The sequence below is a fragment of the Netta rufina genome, assembly GCF_964035555.1.
Source record: "Netta rufina genome assembly, chromosome: 16".
NCBI classification, from domain to species: domain Eukaryota; kingdom Metazoa; phylum Chordata; class Aves; order Anseriformes; family Anatidae; genus Netta; species Netta rufina.
Genome location: NC_140140.1, coordinates 4,736,769 through 4,763,139, shown reverse-complemented (window position 1 = coordinate 4,763,139; position 26,371 = coordinate 4,736,769). Strand labels below are relative to the sequence as shown.

The 26,371-nt window shown below is 41.4% G+C and overlaps 1 protein-coding gene across 1 annotated transcript in view; it reads right to left on the bottom strand.

Annotated features, from left to right (window-relative positions):
- Positions 1-3,703: 3,703 nt before the first annotated feature.
- The window catches only part of PTPRT (protein tyrosine phosphatase receptor type T), a gene marked incomplete at both ends in the record, with an annotated part of 444,837 nt that continues 422,169 nt past the window's right edge, over positions 3,704-26,371 (bottom strand). Inside the window, 13 exons of the mRNA XM_084296820.1 lie at positions 3,704-3,757; positions 4,454-4,589; positions 5,092-5,255; positions 6,659-6,784; positions 9,861-9,992; positions 12,162-12,335; positions 15,326-15,475; positions 16,492-16,627; positions 19,414-19,568; positions 20,846-20,962; positions 22,732-22,829; positions 24,165-24,201; positions 25,142-25,218. Coding sequence (XP_084152946.1) covers positions 3,704-3,757; positions 4,454-4,589; positions 5,092-5,255; positions 6,659-6,784; positions 9,861-9,992; positions 12,162-12,335; positions 15,326-15,475; positions 16,492-16,627; positions 19,414-19,568; positions 20,846-20,962; positions 22,732-22,829; positions 24,165-24,201; positions 25,142-25,218 — 1,556 coding nt within the window. The remainder of the gene's footprint in view (positions 3,758-4,453; positions 4,590-5,091; positions 5,256-6,658; positions 6,785-9,860; positions 9,993-12,161; positions 12,336-15,325; positions 15,476-16,491; positions 16,628-19,413; positions 19,569-20,845; positions 20,963-22,731; positions 22,830-24,164; positions 24,202-25,141; positions 25,219-26,371) is intronic.

Below are 26,371 nucleotides of genomic sequence, written 5' to 3'. Positions count from 1 at the left end.
GGGAATAAATGTTTTCCTTACCACCATTCAAATATTGTCAAAATCATTTTTTCCCAGCCTAAAATTCAGTCATTGAGGAATTCACCTTTTCTACCTTACATTACTGCTCCCCAACCACAGCAAGTAATACTGCGGTTGGAAAGTTTGTCCCTGACTGTTAACCCTTTCAGGAGTGAGAAAGCCTCCTTTACCTCATCATTTCTCTTTCCCAGTGAAAACGAACCCAACGCCCATGATCTTGCTTCAAACACATTACCTATTTTGCTACTGGTTGTTCTCTATGGTTTAAAGAACCTTAGAATAACAAGGTTATTTAAAGTGGCCTTCTTTTCTTTCCCTTCATCATTAATTTACATTCAACATATATGCATTGAGTAGCACAGAACAGTGTGAATCCCTGAGCCAACAGAGATCCAGGTCAGTTCCCTGAAAGCAATGCAGCTGTGTGCTGATATAACAGTTTGGGTCCATAAGCAGAACCACCTGTAGTGTTTGCTGAGCATCCTTCCACACTGATTGTCAGCTGAACATTAGAAGAAAGCTGAAACACTGAACTCAACTGGCACATAATCAGTTGTGACTAACAGTTCGGCTGTGCAAACCAACAACATTTGCATCAAACTTGTTTCTTGCAAATACGAGGTAAGGTGTAGCTTAAACACCTTTCACTGCTAACATCACTTTGCATTCTCAGAGGGCTACAAGCACATGGAACACGTCAGCTGGTACTTGCCACTGACCCTGTACTAGTATTTTTTATACCATGAAAATACATTCAAACCTACCTCAAGACCTTAAACAACTTCACTGCAAGAGCTATTCTGCTCTGCTCATCTAACACCTGCTTCTCTCCATGCATACATCCCCCCTCTAGGCTTACTTCTGGCTTTTAAATCTACTTTCCTTTATGCTATTGTTAAGCCTGGAATCACCTCTGACACTTAATTTTTTGGTTATATTGCCATTTCTTCTACCTCTCTATTCCCTTTATCCTGGGTATTAACCTCAGAGCTTGAACTAGTCTTTCAGTAGCTATAGGTATGCTAGTTTCCACATAAAATTAACAGAATGTTTTTAATTAATATTTCTAAAGCTTCTACAGGGAGTGATTCTCTCTGGCTTTCTGGAGCTCGTGAAGTCATGAACATTTCACTGGTAGTTTCTCCTTATCTTCTTTCAACCTGGGCAGTTGAAAAATCCCATCTTGGGATCAAGATTCCCTCCTTCCTCTTCTTTGCAACTGGCCCCGAACTACTGACCTATGCTGCTACAGCAAGCTGTTGTTACAGCAATTATGCCTGAAATCCAAACAGTTGCATTTTTCCTTCCTTCTGTTTTTTATGTCGTAATTTTGCTTTGTCTTCTATTCTTTTGCGGAATTGCTTGTGTAGCTTAGCAGAAAAAATAAAAAATAAAGAAAAAAAAAGTAAATCAAACAAGCAATTTGTTTCTTGTAACACCAGACATTCACCTGGTGTGACAGACAAGCACCAATATGAACTAAAGGGGATTTCTGCAGGCAACAGGGAAGACCGACCTGAAACAGAGCAGAGGAACCTGTGAGGGGGTTCTCATCAATTCTTTGTGGCACTCTAGCTACATCAAGGGATGCTGTAGTCCACCACATTTAAGACCTTCAAGATTTTCACTTGGAAGAAGCCAAGAATCCAAAGCTTCTTGGAAAGAACATGAGCTAAACAGTTCAACATCCTCTGCAAGCCCCTCTTCTGCTTAGCAGGAAGAAGGATTATTGCTGTTCCATTTGCAAATACCAAGCATCCTTTCTTAAGACTGCTGCAGGTCCTGACAGAGATAACTTTTTGGTTAGATACTGGTCTATTTACATCAAGTTGCTTTTATCAGATTTAATTTTCATACTTCATTGTCAAGTCAAAGGTATAATTTTTTATAAACGAATGTCTATGAGGCAGAGGTGCCTTTTCAATCTGCATGTGGGATTAGTAAATTTTTTTGAGCTTCTGGCATTCTCTGTGCCAGGCATTAACACAACAGAGTTCCCAGCACAGTCTCTGAGTATTTACTTAGGGGTAGAAAACTACAAAGTGGTAAGAAAGCAGAGTTTTCCTTAAACTCTTACATTCAGTCTAGCTTTTAACAAGTCTGTATTTGAAGAAACCTGCATCTCCCAGAATCTAATTTACACACAGAGTAACCCAGTATCCCTGCACCCTCAAGATAAATAAATAGCTAAACTGAAATACTGAATGTTAAAGTCCTTGTTCATTTAAAATTCTCCAAGATTATCCTGCAGACCTTAGTGATTAACTATTTAAGCATACTCTTCTAGAAAAGTAATTTCTTAGCTTCTAGGAAGTCAGAATGAGATCCAGAACCAGGGCAAAACACATCTGATGTTTGGTTCAAAGAAGTAGAGCTGCACAGGCATTTCTGCAGAACAAAACAAAAGCTGTGTTGCTTAAGATGGAAAGTTGCTGTGCTGGTCAAAGACTTTTCTGAGCACATGTCAGAACAGGTTTCTGTGTATGTACATCACCTTTCCTACAGCCTGGATGGGTTACCATTTTGAAATACGCAGGAGCTGGAAATGTGAATAAATCACTCAGCTACATCTGATTGTAAAACAGTTTGGAAACAGTGAGGAAACCTTGATGAAACCCAATTTTAAGATTACCTTCAGATTGTAAGTTCTTGAGCAGGAACCTTCTTTGTTCTCTCTTTGCACAGTGCCTAGTTCAGCAGGGTCCTGTCAGGACTAGGGGTCCTAAGTTCCACAGCAATACAAATAATAAATAAAAAAATAATAATACATAGTATATGATCGATAACACCTACTTTATACCCTGTTTTTCAAAGACACACTGCACCCCAGCAAATACTTGAAAAATATGGTAACAAAGTTACCAAAGTTGCAAGACAAATGCAATTTGTTTGATGCAAATATTTAACCTTAGGGTTTAAGTGGCTGGGAAACTCATTAATGCCATTGCTTCACCAGCGCTGAAATGAACACGGAGTAGAGATGTAACCAGTTCATGCACACAGCCTTGGGAGTCTAGCAGAAACTGGGAGGAAACATGTAGAAGCCGAGGCAGTGAATCCATGAACAATTTCTCATCTCCATCATCTATTTTCATGCTGAAAGGAACCAGATACAGAAATATAATTCCAGTGGTTTTTGGTGTTGGCCTTTTCATTTGGAAAATAAAACAAACACAGGTAAGGTAGGCAAATTGTAATGAAACATGTCATAGATCCCCTATGGCTATCTCATTTTTCCCAAATGACTGCTGCATGAAGTTCAAAAATTAAAGACTGAGATTCAAAAATAAAAATATAACTTAAAAAGGAAACATTTAAAAGAGAATTTCCTAAGGGTTTCATTCTTTCCCCACTCTGCGGCAAGGAGAGCAAAAATACAATCCCAAAGAGGAGAGAAGTCAGAGGGGATTAGAAAGTCCAGTCTTTCAGTCTGTCTCCCATTTTGCTAATTTGTACAGTAGGTTATTTAAGAAGCGGTAGATGCTCCAATAGAAAGCAGGCAGCAGCAAACACAGGCATCATCTCCTCCTTCCAGCGAGGTCTGTGCAGTCTCAGTCTCTTGCTCCGGGAAGGAGAGGTTTTCCTTCCCACACCTGTTACTGCCTTCTAACGTGGGAGAGGGGAGAAGCGTCTGCCAGGGGTTGGGGTCTGCCATGTCGGAGGCTCCCCTCCCTTCGCTGGGCTAAAAGGAACTCAAGTATTCCAGTGCAACCTCGTATACAAATTTATACTGTTCCTGAAAGACAAAACAGAAGTCAGTTACGCTGGGATGCAGATGAACTCTTTGGAGCCTCATTCCACAAGCTGCCAAAAATATCTCCTCTTTCCTTCTTAAACATTTGGCAGGACCAGGCAAACATTAATTGTATTTCTCTGTGATACTGAACAAGCATTACTAAGAGATGTTATCATCAATGGAAAAGAAAAATGCTCAAAGAGACAGCCACTCTATGGACTATTCATTAGTTCATGTTCCGTGCCCTCACTGCTTTTGAGGAAGAATTCAGTGTGATCGATTGAGATGTTTGAATTCAGGACAGTTTAATCTCTCTGGTTGCAGGGAGCATGGTCTGGGCTTCAGACTCTTCTCCCTGCCTGCTTTCAAGGCACGTAATAGCAATAAGCACTAGGCTGTATGCATATGCAAAAGGACAAATCCTGCCCCTTCCCACAGCCATGGTGACAGCAACTTGGGGTTTGACCTCCTGGAGGCAGCTGAGTGTGGGATGCTCTGCTCCACATGCTGATCAAGATGAGAAGTAATGGGACTGAGAGACTCATTACATATGTGAAAATGGGACTGTTTTTAATTCTGCTGGCTTCATATTATGCTTGGGTTTGATTCACGCTGGGCTAAGCCATGAAATTGTGTACCTATACTGAAGTCCCCCTACATATGCTAGGTGGGGTAAAGTGTAGAAAAAAAGCTTACCAGTGACTCCACCATGTTGGATTTGTTATTCCTTAACGTTTTCACTATGTGGAACACGTCGATGATATTTTGCTGTTGAATCATCTCACACACACTGCAGATGGCACAGAAGGTGCCACTACGTCCCCCACCGTTCCTGGGTGCAGAAGAAAAGAGGCAGCAGATGAAGCCAGGCAAGGGAAGAAAGCACTACTTACACAGCAGCACATACGCCGAGAGAGGTCTGTATTCAGCAGCCTGGTTGAGGAAGCTCATGGGTTTGTGGAAAAGCAGCTCTGCAGGGGCAGCATGAGAGCTGGCAGTGCCGTGCCACAAGGGAAGGGCTAAACCCATCCCTGGCAGTGGCAGAGAGGAAGCCCTGGGTGCTGCCATGCTCCTCTTCACTCCTCTGGGGCTCCGTGGTCAGAGCTGATCACAGCAGAAAATAGCAGAGCCCTTTTGGCTACTCCACCACAACCAGTAAAATCTCTGGGCCAGGAAGTAATATAGCACAATATTCAACTTGAAGTGTATTACAAATGTAATTTAAATTCATTTTCCCCAGCTGAAGCCTGGCAAGCAACCAGATTTCCAGATCCATAATCGGTCCTGGTCAGACACATTTTGTGAGGTTACAGACGTTTTCCAGTCCTACTTACAGGCAGTGGACAACAGTGCGGCCGTCTCGCCCATCATACTGCTCCTGCCACTTCTCCAACCTTCTGACCACCTTCAGGAGGGAGCGTTTGGAAGGAGGGGTGTCCCTGTATGCTGGCCAGCCAATGTATTGCAAGTGCTGAACTATGCGATATCCATCTTGGGGCTAAAAAAAAGAGCATTTTCAAGATGCTAATGGTAATGTGGCAGGAAGCAGGGGGTACCAATTACATGACATCTTCCCCTCTAAATTTCATATCATTAATCCTAGCATCCTCCAACTGTGCATATGTGATGCCTGAGTCAGGAACAAGGACTTTCCCGTATTCTGCATAACCATGATCTCAGATATTACAGAGTCAGGCAGAAACCATCTGCTAAGGATCCCTATTTTTGTTTCCACTAGAGAAAAAAGTCTCATCAAATTGTAAGAATAGATCAAATATACTTTCCTGGTAGCCTCTGCTGGAGGTCAGGTGTGACATAAGAATTAAAGGCAAAGATGGCCCTCAGAAAAAAAATCTGTGGGCACCATGGTAGAAAGGATCCTCACAAGGATTTTAGCAGTGGCTGTTGGTGATGAGTACAGACGGGTGCAGAGAAATAGGAGTTCCCAGCATCCACCCTGCCAGCACTTCATTCACAAGCCAGCTTTGGTGTGAGTCCCAGGGCCATACTTTTATTAGCTGTAGGACTTCACAGCTGTCCCTTGTTCAGAGGCAATTGGCTTGGACTATGGGGTGGTGATTTATGGGGTAAGTGATTTAGCCATTCATGTAGTTAGACCTCAAGGTTTACTCCATAATGGCATAATTGAACTGCTTCACAGGCTCTGACCACACAATCAGAGACAGATGTGTTAAACAGTATGGAAATGTAATTTTTGGAGCCTGTTTCCACTTCTGATTTAAAAAATAAATAAATAAATAAATTAATTAAAGAGATATAATCAATCTGGGAAACAACTAATGAGAGAAAAATTCCCTGCTGAAACCCTCTCCCTGCAGCCCTGAAGTTGCATTGCCTGGGTCCAGTGTGCAGATAAACTTTGTTTCTATCATTTCAGCTACACTGGAGATGAGAAACGCAGACAAAAAGTTGCTTACAGAAACAGTAGTTGCTTATTTATAGCAAAACAGTGGCCACTGGGAGTCCAGTCAAGCCAGTAAACATTGCATTTGTCTTCAGAGATGCTGCACAGTAGGTAACAGATGGAGAGCATTTGACACTATCTCAGTTTATTTCCTATGATACTGATGGTTTTATATTGGCTACTAAGTGATTAATTGTTCTCAAATATACATAGAAAAATGAATTCCATTTAAATACAGATTTTCAGCTCATATCATCCACTTTCCACTTTCTACTTGCAGCCAAGAGCCTTTTACCAATATAGACTGATGCAATTAAATGTTAATTAAAGGAAGTAGGTACTACGTTCTGCAGTGGAATTCTGTTACTAGGTGAGAGATTCAGCATCTCTAAACCATAGTCTAGGTTCTGCCTCTTTCCCTTCCCTAAATATATTTTTGAGAATAAATAGGGAATCTGATATTTCGCTGATCTTACCCTGGCCATGTTGCAGATCCGGAATATCCGGTTGATGATGTCTTCATCGATGTCTGCTGAAACAAACTCTACTTGAATTGGGCCATAACAACAGGATGTCTTCTCTGGCCAGTACTGCATGCAGAGCTAGTGAGAGCACCGAAAGGAAAGCAGAAAGCACCTTAATATTAACAAGGCAATGCATCATCGGTCTTCCACTTCAAATTCATAACCAGCTCAAAATCCATAGCAAATCCCTTATTACAGAATCTATTTGCTTGGAAAAGACCTCCTTCTAGCTCTGTGAAACTTCTTTATATCATGAACGTGAAGACAAAAACAAACATATTTTAGACGTTTGACATTTTTTCTTTCTCAGTATGAACACAATTTCAGATTGAATTCTGGGATGTAGAGGTACAGAAAAGAGGCTGGCAAACAAACGGGGCATAGATTAAAAATGAGCATTAAAAGATCAGTGTCTGCAGGTAAGTATAGTAGGAATCACATAGGTTTGAAGTTAATGAGGAAACTGTACACACAACAACAAAATTCATCTTAAGCAAAGGGGAATTTTTCTGTGCAACAAACTTCTTGGCATTCTGACTCTGCCAGCAAGCAGGGGAGGGAAAACGAGTTAGCTCTGAGAGCAACCAGAGCAACTTCAACTTCTGGGTGAACCACAACTGAACCTCTGAAGTTTGTAAAGGGGGCTGGAGTCATTTTTCTTATGCTGATGCTACTGAATTCAAAGCATTAAAAAACACACTACTATTCACACAAATTACAATCTAAGTATTTCAAACCCGTCTGGAAATAGATCACGGCAAGAAAACGTTTTGCATGAAATCTCATTAGCAATTTCTGCTGAGATCATATTTTTCTGAGCTTTTTTTTTTTTCTTCCTATTTTCATGTGTAATTTTTGAGAAGTTTTGAAACCCCTAGATGCTCATTTGAACTTGATCTCAGGCTTTTCAGGTTCAATCACTGTCAGTAATATCGTCATGTGTGTGCATGCTACCGCATTAATTCTGTATTCCCATTATTCCTTTGATCACATGGGATCGAACTGGGTGGGATGAAATCGTATTCATCTTTGCCCTTGTTAGTTTTTCAAGATTAAGCAGCAAGCCAAGACCACATAAGCAAATCCTCATTTGAAGGTTGTCCTTGCTCTCCCTCCTGACTTTCAAGCAGCCTACTGATTTCCTCTCAAAGCATTTGTCCAATAGACAAGGGGGTGGAGATGGAGCTGAACAGATGCTTTAGGAAACAACCTCAAGGTGCAGCAGAAAGAAAGGAAAGACTAAACTTTACCTGAAATAATAAAACCCCGCTTCTCATAAAGCAGGTCTGTGAATGACCACCCACCCAAATGCATATGCTTATACAGTGCTTAAAACAACCTTTTATGTTCTCTGAACTCCAAATGGGTTATTTGCACTTTTTTCTTGCATAGTACGTTAAAGGCTCACTGACCTATTTATTTTAACCACATTTTTATTTATTAACCACACATTTGGTTTTAACCACAGCTTTTGTGTATTTTTTTTCATTTGTGTTTTATTCATGTAGAGGAGCAAAACATCCTGCTTAAGCACACAAATGTGGCATTTGCATGCAACCATACACTGACAGTTTTGTTGTGCTTATGGTGTCGTGCTTGGATTAAGCAATGATGAGCAGCTAGATAATAACAACATTGTTGTACAATAACAGTGCAAGCATAAAGTCGTAACACAGTTAAGCTTCCTTTTCAGAAATCTCACTTTCACAACTGATAGCAAACTTTCACACCCTGCCTTGAGAGCTCATAAGATGCAAACTTTAAAGCTATCCTTAACTTCCAGTGCTAGCTGGGTGTTTTTGGCGTTGGCTGCAGACTTGAGGTAGGTGACACCATGCTAGAATAACTGTCAAAGTGACTTAATGCACTGCCAAATCTCCTCTTCTGTGCCTGAAAACTACCTCATAAAAAATGAAATTTTCTAGGGGAAAAAAAAAGCAGGTAAAGTCTTCTGCAGAAAGATAGTCAGCAAGAATAACACTGTCTGAGGCTGATAGGTTTCTGAGAACGAAGTGTGAGAAAGTACGCTTGGTTTTCAGAAAACGCTCTGTTTTTCTTTTCAAGTGTCTGAAAAAAAGGAAAAGATGAAATCTGCCTCTGGATGCCGTGCCAAGACTCAGAAGCAGGCTGGGTAAATCAGGCAGGAGGCAGCAAATGCACAGGACCTCCAGTTCTTTGCACAGAGGGCTGAGACACAGCAGGTCACCAAGAGAGCCCACTTCTGAGCAGAGCTCTCACCGCAGACAGAAATGAAATCCCACAGCTTCCACCCTGAAGGGAGCTCCCCTCAATGACCAGGTGATTGGTTTCTCCATTACCATCCAAAAAAAGAGACCAATAATCCCGCTGCCTTTGAGTGCGGTAAGATTTTGAAGACAGCAAAAGCACAAATGCAAAATTAATCCATGAAGTACCAACTACTTGAGAGTTCTTCTCCTGTTTAACAAGTGCTGTAATGGGTGAATTAGCAATGCCAAACGTACTCTTCACACAAATTGCATGATTATGCCTTTTTGAAAGCTGTTATCTTCTGCCACTCATCAGCAAGGTGGCTGGAAATTCTGGAACAGGAGCAACAGCAACGGCTCCTCCCCCTGAAAGCTCAACTTCTGAAAATAACGGTGTGTTTGGTGGCCAAGAGACCAACGTACACAAGACAATTAAAAATTAAAAAATAATAAAAAAACCACAGCACAACGTGCTTCTCCAAAAACGGTGCAAACCACTCTTCTTAGTACTACAGAATTTCACTGGAAAGCTCAGGGAGAAGATCCTTCCTAGGTTTTTGGTGTATCTCTGGGTTTTATTTTTCTGGAAATGCTGGGTGAACAGGCAAGCATGAAGTACGTATTTTTAGGGAGGAAGGAGGAGAAATAGAAATGGGTTTTGGAGGAGAATTTACATACAACAAAGGCAACATACTAGATATTTCACCCCTGTTAAATGCAGTAAGAATCTGCTGCCTTAGAAAAACTCAAGCATGTGGGCCTGGGCCTTTTCCTTCTTAATAACCAAAAACCATTACCTATTACATTCTGGTTCCCATCCTTTATTTTATTTACTTGTTGACCACAAGAAAATGGAAGCAGAAACCCTCTTAAAACCCCTTGGATTTAAGAATGACTACATGACTGAATGATGAAAAATCACTTACCTGTGCTGCATCCATCTCATTCAGCATCACGACGGAGGAGCAGTTATAATCAAACACCAGCCTCCAGAAGTCTGCTACGGTGTTGGGCAAAGGGTGCTGGGTTACAATAAAGGCAGCAGGTTGCTTGTGGCTCTAACAAAAGAATAAGATTAGTTAAAAAAAAAAAAAAAATCAATCAACTTTTATTCAAATGAATATTATACCCGGGAGGCTATGGCTAGGCAATCTGAGCCATTTAACCAGATTATACAAATCACATATCCTTCTCCTTGTTATCGCTGTGCAATGAATGAACGTCTCATAATGGGATTCTTTTGCTCCCAATGAAGACATTTCATTAAAGAAGTGTCACAAGAGCAGAGATTACCTAAATCAATTATTTATATTTTGAGACTCAGCAAATAATACTAATTCTACTATTACTACTATCAGTAATAATAATAATGGGAAACAAAACAGCTGGAAGCAAATGCTCTCCTTCTTGCTGCAATGGACTCCAGGACCTAGCAGAGGGATTAGCCCCATCTGCCATTGCTCCCTGGTGGCACGGTGCTCCAGAAGTGGCACAGTTGGGTTGCAGCCATCCTTTAAAAGGATAGGGGGGAGTATTCAGAGTCTGCACCACTGGCATTCAACTTCTGTTCCTGTTCTCTCATCTCAAAAAAGCCTTCTGCCCTCAATTTCCCTAACTAGGAGGGGGAGAAACTGTGGTCCTAAGCTTTGCGGGGCTGTGTTAATGAATGTTTGAGAGGCACCTGGAGATAAAAGGACAGAAGCTCAAAACTATCGCTTTCCAACCACAGCAGGCAGTGCTTAGACGAGCCTATAAATGCTCCGTCCTTTGTGCTGTGTTTCTGTGAAGCAGACGTGTATCAAAAGTTACAATGCTTGTTTTTTAAAAACAAGCAAAAAAAGACACAGATTAAGATTTTTGATTTAAAGTAAGTAAATAAATAATTACCCAATGTATTAAGATGGCAGCCGTGGGGGCTTGCCTTTTCTCCTCCACATGAGCCAGCTGTGGGTGCAACTGTGAGTGGCCCAGGCTGGGAGGGGGACAGGGCATCATGCCCTGCATCACTCTGAGGGGTGGCTGCACCGTGTTCATGGGGTTCACACATGGGCAAGGTGATGGGAAGTGAAAAATTGATGGGAAAAGGAAAGCTGTTGGAAAATGATCAGTTTGGAAAAGATTTCCCTCTTTCTTTATAAAAAGTTTCTATATACAAAAAAAAAAATGCAGTTAGGAATTTTGTATGGAAGGATACAAGTATTAGCAAAGTGCTTTGAGGTAATGAGGGCTAAAATGTGCAAGCACATTCCCAGTCCCTAAGAAACAAGAGAATTGATTCTACAGATTTGCTAAGGCACAGAACACACTTTAAAAAAAGAAAAAAAAAAGTTTCCTCGGGCATATTTGCAGTGAAGACATCGCAATTTTCTGAAAAAAAAATCTCTACAATTAATTCTATGATCATTTGACTTAACCTCATAAATGCAGTACTATCACTGTTCCCCAAAGACTGAAAGAACAGACAAAATTAAAAAAGGAAATAAAAAATGACCCTATTCAACATCACTTGGGAAAAAATGATGACACTTCACCCCAGACCGTATTTACAGACACTCCAACTGCAATAATTAGTGCCTTTAAAGGCATCCCTATCCAAAAGCAGCTAAGCACCACAGCAAAAAGAAACCATCAGCATAAGTCACCCCATACAAATGACTTGTGCTGTGAGGTTCTAGCCTATAAACAAAGTGAGGGAAAATGCCTTCAGACAGATTCACATCAGTTTTACTCGTGTCCTTCAGTCCTGAGTTTTTTTGCACATCCGACCCCTGTACTCCCATACTCTTAACTGCGGTAGCTCAAATAAATCACTCACTCCACACTGCAAACTATTCTTTTCAAAGAGCTGACCTGGCAGCTCCCCGTGAACGTTTCTCTTCCAACTTATGCATCAACCAGTGGGAAGAGTTGGCCCACCACTTCTTTGTTCGTCAGCCTTTCTAAGATACAACCTCAGACTGCACACTCAAAAGCTTCTTAGACAAGATTTTTGCAGCAGCCTGAGGCAGAATGACATAGACTGTGATTTACCACATTACCAAGTGACACACTTCTGTAAAGGAGAGAAAAACTGTGTGGCTTTGCCCAGCCTGGAGAGCTCAGACTCAAAACCCGCAGGGAAAATACAAGTCCTTTTGCTTTGGATCCATTTCTCCCAGAAGAGAAACCCAAGAATGAATAAACCTGGTGCAGACTAGGATTAGTGGGGCCCACGAAGAGCTGCTTACATCCATGAGTGCAGCATTGATGTAGTTACTTGACTCGCCATCCACCGAGATGAGGAAAGGCAGGCACCGGTCCAAGGGCAACACATCCATGCAGCGATTCTTGTCGTGGTTCCTTGGCAGAAGCCCGATGCTGCAATCTTCTGGCCGAACACGCGGTGTCACAATATTGAGAGTCTGTGAAAGTGGGGAGGGAAGAAGAGAAGGAAAGACAGAAGCAGGCTGAGTGTCTTTGAATTCACATCCAAAAAGGATGCCATCTGCACAATATGTTTACTCTAAAGGTACTTAGAAGAGCAGATCTTTGTGATCCCAGAGAATGAAAAAGAACGAGCACGGGGGAGCTTGCTGCTGTCATAATACATCGCAGTTTGCACATCCTCCTGAGGTTCTCTTCCAAACACCACAAGCACCAGCAGAAATGCAGGGCACTAACCTACCTTCGAACGATTTCCAGCTGTAAAACCCCACAGCAGTTAGTTAACGCTTCTGCTCTTTCTAGAGGTTGGAAATAGCCATCACCGTTACAAGCTGCAGCTTTGACCTGGTCATGGAGTGAAACCTCCTCACATTTCTGCCATCCCTGGGGTGGACACACACGTCCTGTCCCTCCGAGTGCACCCTGTGCACGAGCACCTTGTGCTCGCCCAGCCCATCCAAGTGGGTTCACGTCCTCTGGTGATTCCTTGGTCAAACTATTGATTTCTCTGAACAATACACACAAAAAAAATAAGAGAAAGGAGGTGTGTGTGTGTGTGTGGAGAGGGGTGCTTTAGTTTGCTTGTTTGTTATTAAACAGGAAAGTTGAGCTGTTGCCTCTATTATTTAGATTGCTCCTTTCCTTGTGGAGGAACACACGGTATGCTTCCCTTACCTAGCCATACCTTATCTCTGGGGTCTTGCTGCTGGTCTTTTACCCTTATCTGTCTTTCTTACAGCTTGACGGAACGTGTTTCTTTAAATGTAATTTTCTTTTGTGTTATCCACTGCGGATGCCTCCTGACAAACCAGCCGCAGGTTACTCAGCAGGTGTCAAAAACAGCAAATCCAAGCGAACGCATCTTAACACTGTCACTTAAGCTGTGGTAGATCAGTAGCTATCTGATGGCATTCCTCTTTTACTTGTCATGTTTTCCTCTCCTGAGCAAAGCCCACGCAGTCATACAGTGAATTCCTTTGCAGCCACCAGATGAACACAAAATATATAGGGGCCAACAATTTTTACAGAGGTTGACTTCTACAGGGAGGTTATGAACAGAGAAAGGACAAACACATAGGACACACACGTGGTAAGTAAAATTTGAATAATATAGTTGCTCTAAATTATGCATAAAGTAGATGCATAATTTTTGCATTTATGCAAAAACTTTATTCTACATAAAGTCCCCTTGTTTAGAGATGGGAAGCATCCAGTCTGGCAGGGGAAGCAACATGAAATCTGAAATCTCTGACAGTGCAGATAATTAGGCAGGTGACTTGTTAGTGATTTACTCCTTTCTTTTTTATGTCCTTCCCCTCACTCCCTTGTATTTGTGCTTACTCAGATTATGAAAGCTCTCCTGAATGAGCTCTTGTATGTTTAGGCAATGTGTAGTGCATAAGAAATCCATCCAGTCTTACCTGGGGGACAGTGAGACCTAAGTAATACAAATTGCACCAACACATGTAGTTAGATCAAGTGGTTCATAAAGACTGGAAAAAGATACCATCTTCTGCATTAAATTCAGACAATTAGGGATGGAGAATGCTGCAAGCTAAAATCCTGTAGAAATAACATTGTACAACTAGACAGCAAACAAACTTTTTATGCAAGGTACAGAGAAGCATTTCCTTCCCAGAGGAGCTGCCAGCCCCTGGCAGCTCAAAAGAACAAGCACACGGGCAACAAATCTCACTTCACATCATGACAAAATAAGCACACTGAACAGTGACATTTTTTAATAGCATAACAGCATTTGATGAAGTTAGGATTTGGTTCCTTCACGCCAAGCATCCAAAACCAGAAACACTTTTACAGATCTGATATCACTTGATAAAACCAGATTTTTTTTTAATTGAACTGTCATCAGTTGAGATCCACATACTTTATCTCACTATATCAACCCTGATGATTCTCTGCAAGGTTTCAGATAAAACACATTCTCTTGTTGCATAGAGAGGGAGCAAAAGAGGCACCTGACTCAGACTGGGGCTCCTGAAAGTCGTTCTCCTGAAAAAGGCATTTTGCTGGGAAATGGAGGGACTTCTCCCATAGTTAAAGGAATCTCCATCTTTGCACTGTTGATTTAGAAAAGACTCTTAATAAATAGCAGAGGTCTCTCTCTCTCTCCTTTCAGTCCAAATCACCTGCCTCCAAATTGCCCAAAATATTATGTTTTTCCACATGCTGGTGTTAGTTGAAAATCCTGAAGGGACTTGAAGATATACTGGAAATAAGGGTAGAAAGTTCAGCTCACCATTAGGGTGAGTTCTTTGCTGTGCAAGAGGAACAACTCCATAGAGCTGGTGGCTTGTGTGTCCCAAGCCTCAGTTTATCAGGGTGGGATAAGCAGTGGTGTTAGCACAAGGTGGAGCAGTCCCCATTTCATCGCTTGCCACAGGTAAACAGTGCTACTCCAGCACTTGCTTTATTATATGTCATTCCAGTTCTGACCACAGGTACTTGTAAAAACATACAGAGTGAACTGAGGGCTTCAGTTCGTCAAGAATTAATACTAGAGAAAGTAATGCTCAGTGAGCTCACTCTTCACTCTCTCTTTGTATGGAATTACATCAACAAGTTGATTGTCAAGACTCTGAAGCAACGTACAAGCCACAAGAACAGTGCATAAGGCACCATGAGGCATAAATGTTTCTGCAGAAATTACAGAAGGAAATGAACAACTGAATATTTGCTTAAATGAGAAGTACAATGTTATCTGTGAAAATTGGTATCCTTGCTCTGTTGAAGTGATGGGAAATGCTCCTTGCCAGAGACTGAAAAACCCCAAGCTTAAAACCAAACCTCTGCCTGATCCAGTAGTAACACAACAAAAATCGCCTGAGATCAGACCTCAGTTCAGTGTCCCCATTCTCTGCTATGATGGAAATCATAAAATGATACACAGAAATTGTTAAATACCTTCAGTACACCAATTGCAATGACTGAGATAGATACATGAAATTACCTGAAACTCATCTTTTATCTGGCTGGAATTAGTCTGTGGATCTAGTCTGCTGATGTTGTAATATATGGATCTGAACTCACAAACTGGAATGGCCGTGTTGCCGCAGAGACATGCCTCCAAAATGGCATCGTGGACAAATACATACTGCTCCTGTACAGGGGAGGGGATAAAATATTAAAGTTGTATTTTCAATATAGATCATGAAATATCACACTTTTTTTTTTTTTTTTTCCTTAAGTCATGCCTGCTATGCATATTTGGCACTGTTTCTTGTGGAGACAAATTACACAGTGTGCTATGTGACAGCTTTGTGAGCATATTTCATCCATCATTGAATGTGAGGTCTCATGTATTCATTTCAAATTTACAAGTCAAATGGGAAGTCACCAGTCTCAGAAATGTTGGGACAAAATGGGATTGGGCCAAGGAGGAAATCAGGGTGTAAAGCTTGTCTGTTGGCAATCACGAGGCAATGGTCTCTTCATTGCTAGGAATGGATTGTGCTTCAGACCCATGATACCAACAGCAAAAATTAGAGGACTAACAAGTCTGCTCCACGTGTCTTTTCAAAACATCTTGAAGAATCTGGTTTTCTGGGAAAAGTTATTTCCCTGAACAAAATATGGGATATGGGAAGTTCAGCAAAGCTAAAGTCCTTCTCTGTTCCAGACGATTGCTCTGTCCCTCAGGAGGGAAAGCACACAAGTAAAACTCGTGTAGCGGAACAGCAGTCCCATGGGAGTTTGTGTAGCTGCTAAATGGTACGAGATGGAGCAGCTTGCTTCATTGGCACCCTAAGCTTAAATCAAAGATGCTTCTTTTGGTTTTTAGCTTGCAATTTATACAGAATGGGTACTATGTGAGTCTGCAGTACACCCATGAATGAGCCCTGAGAGGATTCAGGAACTGTCTTTTTTACTATGAGAATAAAAGTAATCAGCAATACTAAGAATTAAACTTCAAGGTTTGCCCTCCTGTCTTGAGACCCTGAGTAGCTGCGGGTGAATGTGATTCAGCGTACATCTGGCCATGTTTAGAGAAGAAAGTTGTGTATAATCTCATCACAGAGGAGGCAAGTGTTGACTTAATGAAATGCTGGGCTCCTGTCGAGCAGAGGAGCCGACAGGAAAGCAGCACATGGTAAGAGGAGACCTGCTGGCACCTACCTCCGTCTGCACCAAATTGACCCTTTGGGAGCGCAGCTCTCGCACGCAGTTAAATATATCTACCACGCCTTCGTTCTCTGCCATGTCAAGCATGATGTCGATGGCAATAAAGCACCCTGTTCTCCCAGCCCCGGCACTAAAAAAGAGAAGACAGTGAGGGCCTGCGTGATCAGGAGACTGTGGAGAGGCAGAGTTTTATGGAGGAGAAAATAGCTATTACAAACACAGCTGTCTTCTGGAAGCTGCTCCCCTCTCGTGTCCACTTAAATTGGCTTAGGATTTAAGGGAATGAGGTGAAAGAATATTTCTTGAAAGAGAAACAGACCCAGGAAGGAGGAAAGAGGGCTTTGTTTTCTTGAAAATCAACAGAAACATTATTCAGAAACATATTTGTTTTGGTTTTATGGGTCAGTTCACCTGCACATCTCATCAAACTGTGGGAGAGCAGCCTTCAGGTTGCAAAAAGATACAGCCTGGGAGGGCAGGGGAGGTGGGGGGGCTTCTCCAAGGGTTTTCTTCCCATGGGACTTGGAAAAGGCATGCCCATTTATTCAAGCGGGCATGATGAAACAGTCCTTTGACTCAAACACTTCTTCTCCCTTTTTAATCAGGAGGAAGTTGGGTCCCAGGCAGGCTGATTTCAAGTTGTGCATTGTAAAATTACAGAGAGGGGAGCCTGAGGCTACTCAAAACCTTCAGTTTAGAACCCCTAGCTGCACGTGAGAATCAGGCTGTCTCCTGCAAAGTGTGTTGTCATTGTGTCCTCCTTCCCTCCCGGGAAATCATCCAAAGCTGTTTAGGTGTGAAGGATAGAAAGAGGAGAACATCTCTTCACATTATGCCAAAGAAAGAAGGAAAACTCAGCTCTAATCCGGGAAACTTCAGTTGCATGAAAACTCCAGCAGAGCCAAAAGCAAGGAGATATGAATGACCATAAATTAATGGATCAGATTAATCAACTGCTGAATAGAGAGAAGATATTTTTCATTTGCAGAATTTTAATGAATAAGTGGCATTTCCTCTCTCTTTATCTCTCAGCTTTTCAGAATTTTAACAAATAGTTATAACATTTCTATATTTAGAGGACCCTGGCACTTCATAAATATCGAATAGTGATAATATCCAGCCAGGCATCGGTAGGGAGAATTTGGTAATTACCACTTAAAGCAAGTCATTAAAATTCAAAAGCAGATAAATAACGGAGAGGAAATGGCATTTATTCATTAAAATGTGAAGGATGAAAAATTTCTCCTTGCTTTCTTGGTAACGATGAATCAGGTTCAGACTCCTTCCAAGGCCAGACCCATGCCACAGCACCAGGGCAGCAAATTCAAGCCCTGAGAGCTCTGAAAGAATTCCCTTCTGCCAGCTCCTCTGGTTTAGCCATATTTTATTATAAATCTGATTCAGCACTTGCTCATTAAAAAAAAATAAAATAATAATAATAATAAAAAAAGAACAACCAATAAACAAAAAGAAAAACAAAAACCACCCCAAACTGTTGAAAGATTTAGCTGGTTTTCCTTTTTAAAAGGATTGTGAGGCATATTCTCTTTCTCTCCTCCTGATCTCAGAGGGTGGCACTAGGAGGTAGGTGCCTGTGGAGTGCTCGGGGTGAGATCTGGGGGCAGCCAGCTCTGCTCTCTACCCTCATGCTACATCCATGGCTCCTTTCCAGAACAGGTGCACTGAGCTCTGACCAAAGCACGGCACAAGTAGCTGCTCCAAAGCCAAACTTGTTTTCTGCAGCCAGGCACTCTTAATTTGAAGTCACATTATAACAAGGGTTTGCATAACTATAGTGTGTTACAGGAGCAACCATTTTATCTGGAAAGCCATAGAAAGGACACCTACCTACATCCAAGGCTCACTAACGGAGAAAATTCTTTCTGAGTTCTGTTACCATCTTCTGATCCGCAATGCATCATCCACATAAATCGTATGAACTATTGATCCAATCTAGCATAACACCTCCCCCCCAATTTTTCCTTTGCTGCAAGTTGCTGGTGATAAGTATTAGGAGAGTTAGGACAAGTCAGGAGAGCTGGTTTCTCTTCCTGGCTCTGATGGCAGCCCTGGGAGTCTCTGCTCTCCCTCCACCATTAGCATGTCTGATTGCATCTCTGACTGCTAGTTCTGCATGTCGGCACACTCTCCTACATATTCATGTACTGCCTTGCACAGTAGGGTCTTAAGCTCAGTTGGAAGAATATGGTGCTAAAAGAGCACACACCAGTAGCGGCAGCAACCGGGGAAGTAGCCAGCATGCAAATCAATAATCTGAATTTTCATGGCTGTAAACCAAGCAGTCAGTTTTCCTCAGGCATTCACCTCTTATTTACTAGCTGGAAGTCACGGGGCCAGTTTTCAGTCTGAAATCCCCATTCCAGATCCTGGGCTTTGAGAAGGCTAAGATGCACATGGCAGGTATCCAGAGCCAGGAAGACAAAAAAATGTTTGAGATAAAACCTACTGTACCCTAGTACAAAGCTGAACTGCAGTGAATGTGTGTACAGAAAAGCAAAGTTGCTTTAAAATTCCCTGTCCACAGACCTCTTTTCTTTTTTTTGGTAGGCATCATCTGTACTGCCACGTGAGGTTTGTTGTAGATAATGACTAGACTGGCTGTCCCAGATATTTACCATTTTCCCAGCTCTACTATGAGCATCTAAGAGAGTATGGGCCACCAGAGAGTCCTCTACATTCGAATAGCCCTCTCTGACCTACTTATATCATCTCCAGTTCACGCCAGCTAAGCTCCAGAGCTGCCACTTTAGAAAAGAAAACCGGATTCTACTTTGTTTCCCTGGGAGGCCCACAAATTATACTCTTAAACAAACAAAACATAGTTATTGCCAAATGAGAAGAAGGAAAAAAGCAGAAAAAGCTGATGGAGGAAAGGCTCAGACACAGTTTGCATACCTGCAGTGCACAACAATAGGTCCTGCTTCTGGGGGGTTGAGAAACTTCACTTGCCGAACAAAGCCTAAGAGGCCCGTGGCATAGCAAGGAACCCCGTGGTCTGGCCAGCTGGTGAAGTGGAACTGCCGAATCTCTCGGATCTCATGGTAGCCTTTCTGAGGAGACAACACAGCCTCTATTTTTCTTCCATCAGACTGCAATCAGCATATTCTCATCAGTGCTCCCTTCCCTCATGCAGAGGGCTGAACAAGCAGCTAGCTCTAATTACACGCAGGAACATGTCCTATACCACTTTTCACTCCAAGAGATTTCGAGGTGAAGGATCGAGATGCACTCCAACTACAAATGAACCGGGTAACATACAACCGAGCACTATGAAGGTGAATGCCAGCACCTGTGTCAAACCTGTGGTCTTAGGGTTCAAAACCAGCTGATTAGGACCATTACAGTGATGTCAGTCCCGGCATACCAGGCCTGCACTTATCCAGTCTGCTTTGGTGATATCTCCAAACCATCACTCTCAAATCTTTCTTGAGGCATTGAAGCAACAGACTGGGGAATGAACACCTAAATAATATACACACCCTAGATTTTCTGCTACCTCCTGCCAAATAGGGCAGAAACTGATACTCAAACCCATCACTTGGCTTTCCTGGTAAAACCAAGTTACTGGTGCAGGAAAACCGACACCACTTGTATACGTCCTGCCAAGAGTAACACAGAAGTGTCAGTTAGTTGTGACATTTGATTGCACGGGAAACATATGTGGAGTCCACTATCCTGTCAGATTTTGGCATTAGCATTTTTTGCCAGTTTTTTTAGCGATTCAGTGGAAGGTGGATCTGGCATGTTAGTAAACTGGAACATTCCCACTGTGGTTAAGCTTAAGTTGTCTTAGTAGGAATTCTTGAAAAGCTTTAAAAACACTTACTGAGTGTTTGGAGAGTGATTTGGACAGACCTGGAATACTCTGATATTTAGACATCTGATTTCTAATTATATATAACAAATCTTCTGAATCCTGCTGATTTAGGGACAATTTTTCGTAGCTGAGCCTGTATTGTATTTTATTTCTATTGGAAAGGGATCATCTCTGGCATCAATTTAACTGGTATCTTTTCTTCATCTATAATTTTCCACTGTGAAATGGGATAGTTATTATTCCTGGCATATAGTCAACTACCTGCTGGCTTTTGGATGCATTTAAACTTCATGCACTGTGGATTCTACTTTTGTGGCTACAGCACAATATTTGAGTAAAATCATTTATCCAAAATTGGAATACCTGTCAAAAATTTAGGTTTCTGAGGTGAAACCTAGCCACACTGTAAATGTTCCTATCTCCAGATCTCTGGACATGCTTCCCAGAGTTCACATCAGATCAAAAACTGAGTGTTATAACAAAATTTTAGCTGACTGAAGATTTCCTTACCTTTTGTACAGTAAATGTGCGTATGACATACTCTGCCAGTGGTTCTGTCTCAATTAGTGTGACTTTAATATCGCCATAGACCTCTGTGTCATCTGGCCAGTACCGAACACACTTCACCTGGCAGGAGGGAAAGAAAACGTTGAGAGGAAGTCATTTAACTTGAGACAGAGCTGACACATTTTACTCCACTTTCAAGCTGAAGATGACACAAAGTGAAATTTCTTGTGATGTACAGACCATGCCAAAACTGAGTAAATAAATGAGATCAAAACTCCCTTACCAAATACAGAAGTTTACTCTGTAGTGAATACTAATTAAAGCATTCATTTAACTTTTTTTTTTTTTTTTTAGGATAGCCTTTCTTAAATTTCCACAGAAGCCCAGACCATATGTCAGGTTTACAGAACACCTTGCAGTCACTAGCATCACCATCTTTAAGAAAAAAAGCATTCTTGCTATTGATACTGTGATTTCAAACAGTCTCTGTACAGCTAAACAATTTCAGTTCATAGGGACTGTGCAAACTTCCTGATGCATTAAATTTATTTGGGTTTAAAGCATCCCTTATCAGATAAGGACACAAATTTGACATTTATGATGTGCCCGAGCTTAGGCTCCTGAAAGAAATCTCCTGATCATGTGAACACATCCCAAGCTTAGCTACTTTCAGAAGCCATGTGCAAAACCAAATAAAAAATAAAAACTGGGGCTGTGAAGCTTTAGAGGGGACATACAGGATAACAAAAGCTATCAAGCTATTAAATGCTATAGCATGAAAGAGTGAAACAGCACCTAAAAGCTGAGATGACTAGTTAATGCAGAGCAGCTTTCATATTCCAGTTCTAGTCATAAACAGAAGAGGATTTATAAATATAAAACATTATTAATTTAGGTTTTTTGCTTTTTACACAAAAGAGTTTATTTCAAATTGAAGTGTCAGTAGAAAGTAAAATAGAATAAATAACAATAAATGAACAGAACCAGGTGGCATTCAACCATGAGATCTAAAGGAAATCAAATAAAAAGCAGCTGAATTACTAACAGTTGTGAATAATCAATTGCTTAAATGTTTTTTTTTAGTACAACAGGAATCGAAGGTGAGAAACAGAAGGACAACATTTTAAAGTGATGGTTTCTGGCTGAGAATCTCTCTAAACCAAAGAGACTCCACTACCAGGAGTGGGGAGAATGCACTAAGGAAAGCACACCACAGGTGTGCCTTTTTCTTATTCCTGGAGCTGGCCACAGCGAGCCCACGCCCTTTGAGTTATTTATGTTTGCTCCCATCCTGGTCTTTGGCCATCGCTCTGTGCTTACACAGGGACTCCTGGCCCACCTGCGTCCAACAGAGTGAAGCTGTGGCTGGTGAGGAGGCCAAGGGTGCTGGGTGGCCCCAGGATTCAGCTGTGCGTGGTCTCACACCACCATGGAATAGTGATATTCTGAAATGATTAGAAACTCTCGGCTTTGAAGCGTCATTTAAAGAGTTCTTTTGATCAGCTCAAACACCAGTCACACGTCCTCTCCCCTCCAGATTTTTGTGGGTAGGGAAGTATTCAAATTATACAGATAAAGAATAATTATTATAAAAGCACATTTTTCCCTCTGTACTGAAAAGGAGACAGCTCCTCAGCTAGCATAAATTTGTCTAACTCTGCTAAAGTCAAGACTTACACCAGAAACAAGATCCTTATTAGTTTGGAATGGAAGCAGCTAAGTATTACAAAATCTAGCACTTTAAAGGAAAAAAACCCCGAGTGGATTAATGCATTCCCTTACTACAGTAAGCAAAAAGCATTTCACTGTCTGAGCATGCCTGCAGCAGCAACATGGTGCTATACTCGGCACTAGTTTGGTTGTATTTGCTGGGAAAATGGTACCCTTACCCTGCCCACTTCCACCAAGTTGGTGACCATGACAACGCTTGCAGAGTTTTCTTGCCAAATCATTCTCCAGAAATCCTTCACTGTCTCTTGCATCGGCCCTGGGGCAACAGAAAAGACAAAAGGACATCTTCAGAGAGAGTATTTAATGCCAACAACCCATTTCAGCTATTTCCTAGCCACTGCCCTGTGGATCCCACAGGATCCTACTCTCCCTTCCAGGGCATCTCTCCATGATTCAGGGTTACAGGCACTAAACAACCTAGAGCTCTTTGAAGTATCAGACACCTTGTCCTTCCTTGCAGCAAGTATTTAAGGTGCTAGCAGGCTGTAAACAGAGGTGATGGCTGTATTGTAAACACTGGAGATAGCTCCTGTAGGAAATCACGTATAAGCAATGGGAGGTGGATGCACCATGCAGTCTCTCTGGAATTAAGGCTGAATTGAAATTTTTCATGCGATGCAACACAAATTCCTCTATTCATACTTTAATATTTACTAATTATGAAGGAGAAAACATGCATAAATCCACAATTTTTTGAAGTCCTCCCAGAGGAAAAAAATTCAGGCTCCAACAGCCAAACAGCAAAAGATTTATTAGACTAGAGGCTCTCTCTGACTTTGTTTCCTTCTCCTCCTCTATGCTGCAGGTGAAATCCTTCACCCAAACTTCACCCAATCCTGTCCAAATTCCATCCTCCATGCTCTTTGCGTTGCTGCATTCCCTATACCCTTATAAACCCATACACCAATTTTATTCTGGTATGTTCCTTTACTCCTTCAACAGGGACAAAACAGCGAGAAATTCACAAAGTGGAAGTTAAGAACAGGGTCGTTTATGGTAGCAACACATTTGTAGGGAAGGAAGGAATACAGTGAAATGAGAACAAATAATGGTAGAGGAAGTGGTCATAGCAAAATAGTTTGCCCAGTGATGCAGGACAATAGCATCCTAGTGCACAGACCAGGAGTAGGAAGGCTCATCATCTAACATTGATAGCTCTGAACATTGAGTTGTGTTGGTTAGCTTTTTTTTTTTTTTTTTTTTTAAGACCTCTAAAGGCAGAGGAAATTTCATCTAATTTGCAGAAGATGGTGTTCTAATACATTTTCTAATAGTTCCCACCAACAAAAATTCATCAGTCCCAGGCATATTCATACAGCCCTCCCCAAGCAATTTCACTCCAGAAGGTAAACCCAAGCTCCGTTAAGTCCCTTTTAGTTCTAATCTCATATTTCATGCACAAAGGGCACATTATAGATTGCACTGCCACTTCTAAGTCTTACTCCTGCAGCTGAGATTTTGTGTTTGAGTGTCTTAAATATCTTGGAACTTCAGACGTTCACAGAGCAGATGTCACCCTAGAGATAACTCCTACAGTAATTTAGAACAGCAGAGGTTTTACAAATATATAGACATACAAGAATGAACTTGCCTTGAGTTGCAATGTAATGACGAGGCCGGTGGTACCCCTGGAAAAAAAGAAAAAATTGTGATGGTCTGAGATCACAGTTAAACAAAGCACAAGAGCATGCATTTTATACCTTCCAGGCACCAATGACTGTCATATACTTAATGGTGTACTAACAATGGTTGTTGAACACATGAAGATAAGGAACAAGGCTGCCCCATGAGATTTTAAGTGATGGTATCTCACTCAGGTTGAGTAATAAAAACCCCACAAAATCATAAGATCTCATCATAGCAAAGAGAAAACAGGAACGGAGCAGTTTTCACTATTCATTCAAAGAAATAAAAGTGCCATAATTAACCCACGGTCAGCTCTGAAAACTAACACAGAAAAAAAATGCATCTTTGTGTTGGAAAAACAAGAAAGGGGTGGGTTTGCCTCTGTACGATAACACTGAATGCCAGTGGTACATAACTTTATGAAGTGCATTTTTCGGTTTCTTCTATTAAAAAAACTCTTCCGAACAGCATCATGTTCCTAAGCATTAGGAGATGCATGAAAGAAATGCATGTTCATTTGACCATCCTGTGTGCGTAAGAGTTTGCTTTTTAAATGTGATTTTACAATACTCAAAAAAAAAAAAAGTCAATCCACTTATGCCTTCTGTCCTGCGACTTTGTATGCAGTCAATAAATCTCAGATATCTGTTAATGTTATTGCGAGGGGCTGATATTGATTTTCACATACATCGTGCATTTAGCCCACATTCCACTTATGTTTGTGGATCTGTCAGACACAGGAAATCTCCATCTGTCTAGACTGGTCAGAAAGAATAAACTGGAGGCCAAGAACCTTCTCCCTGTCAAAACATGATGTCTGTATAACTTTCAGCTGTCATTCATATCAGACCGGCAGTCTGTCCCTGCATGAGATGCACCAAATTGGTAAGCAGGCTTGTCAGCAGGAGTGTTTGTCACTTCAGGAATGTCCATGAGCCTTACGTCGATGTAATTGGCGTTGATGTAGTCAGAGTGAGGGTCCCCATCCAGCAGTTGCAATCTCACCCTTGAATGATCATCTGAAAGAAGGAAAGAAAAAAGTGACAGTAACAATAAAGAGGAGTTTGTCAGTGCTTTATTTTATCTGCCGATTCCTTCAAGTGGGTAATTGAACACTTACAATAGTAAAAAATGAAAGAGTATCAGAGCTATTCCTTCTTCTATGTGCCCTTTCTTTTGTACTTAAGATGTAATGTTTAGATCTTTAAGTTAGTGTTCATTCAAACTCAACGTTCATTAAGTTCACTGCCATCACTATAAATTATTACAGAGCTATACACAGACCACAGATGTTGCTTGGTTTGGGGTCTTTGCAGGAAGAGCATCTCCTTTACAAGAGCCATCATCACCCTGGGAAGTAACAGCCTCCCCAGATTCCTTAGGTTCACATAAATTGAGGTAAGAACTAACAGTAAAAACCAGGATAAAAAATGAGGTCGTGACAAAGGTATAAAAGATTAAAGGAGGATAAAATGACAGATGAAATCCTACAATTAACAAGTGGGGCAACCCAAGGAACTGAAAGAAAATACCAAAGGAAATCAGAGCAATGCTCTTTCATACAGCCTGCAGAAACCACTGCAGCAAAGCGACAGCAAGGCAAAGTGTGAAGCTGTGTTCAGGACAAAAAAAAAAGTTCATATCTTTATGGACATTCAAAGTTACTTTAGATAAGGCAATAAAATAACAGGTATCAGTCTTTTGATACTCTCCCAGTATGTTCTGCAGTTCAGGCACAGAAAGGAAGCGCCCCAGTGGGCTGATTATGTCATGACTGTCCACCAAGGGAATATTTCGATCTTCCTCTGGAACAGCTGGTGCTGAGCTCTGTCAAAGGAGGTACTCAGTGAGCTGGGTCATTGATCTGATTTGGTCTGGCAATCCCAGCCCCGGTATGCAATTAATTGCAGAAGTGTTATCTAAGAACCAGTTGCTTGGGAAAGGCAGTCGGGTTACGGAGGTCACAGCCAGGCCTGCTGGGCTCATTTCTGAAGGGTTTTATAATGAAGCAGAAAACAGATTCCATTAAGTTTGTTTCCTCCCTACTAGCTATGTAGACAGTAGCTCCTAGGCAATAAAGCATTAATATTTAGAAGCACTTTGCAAAATATGGACCTAGGCATGATTTAGATTCAATTAAAAAGAATCATCACAATAAAACATAAAAATCCG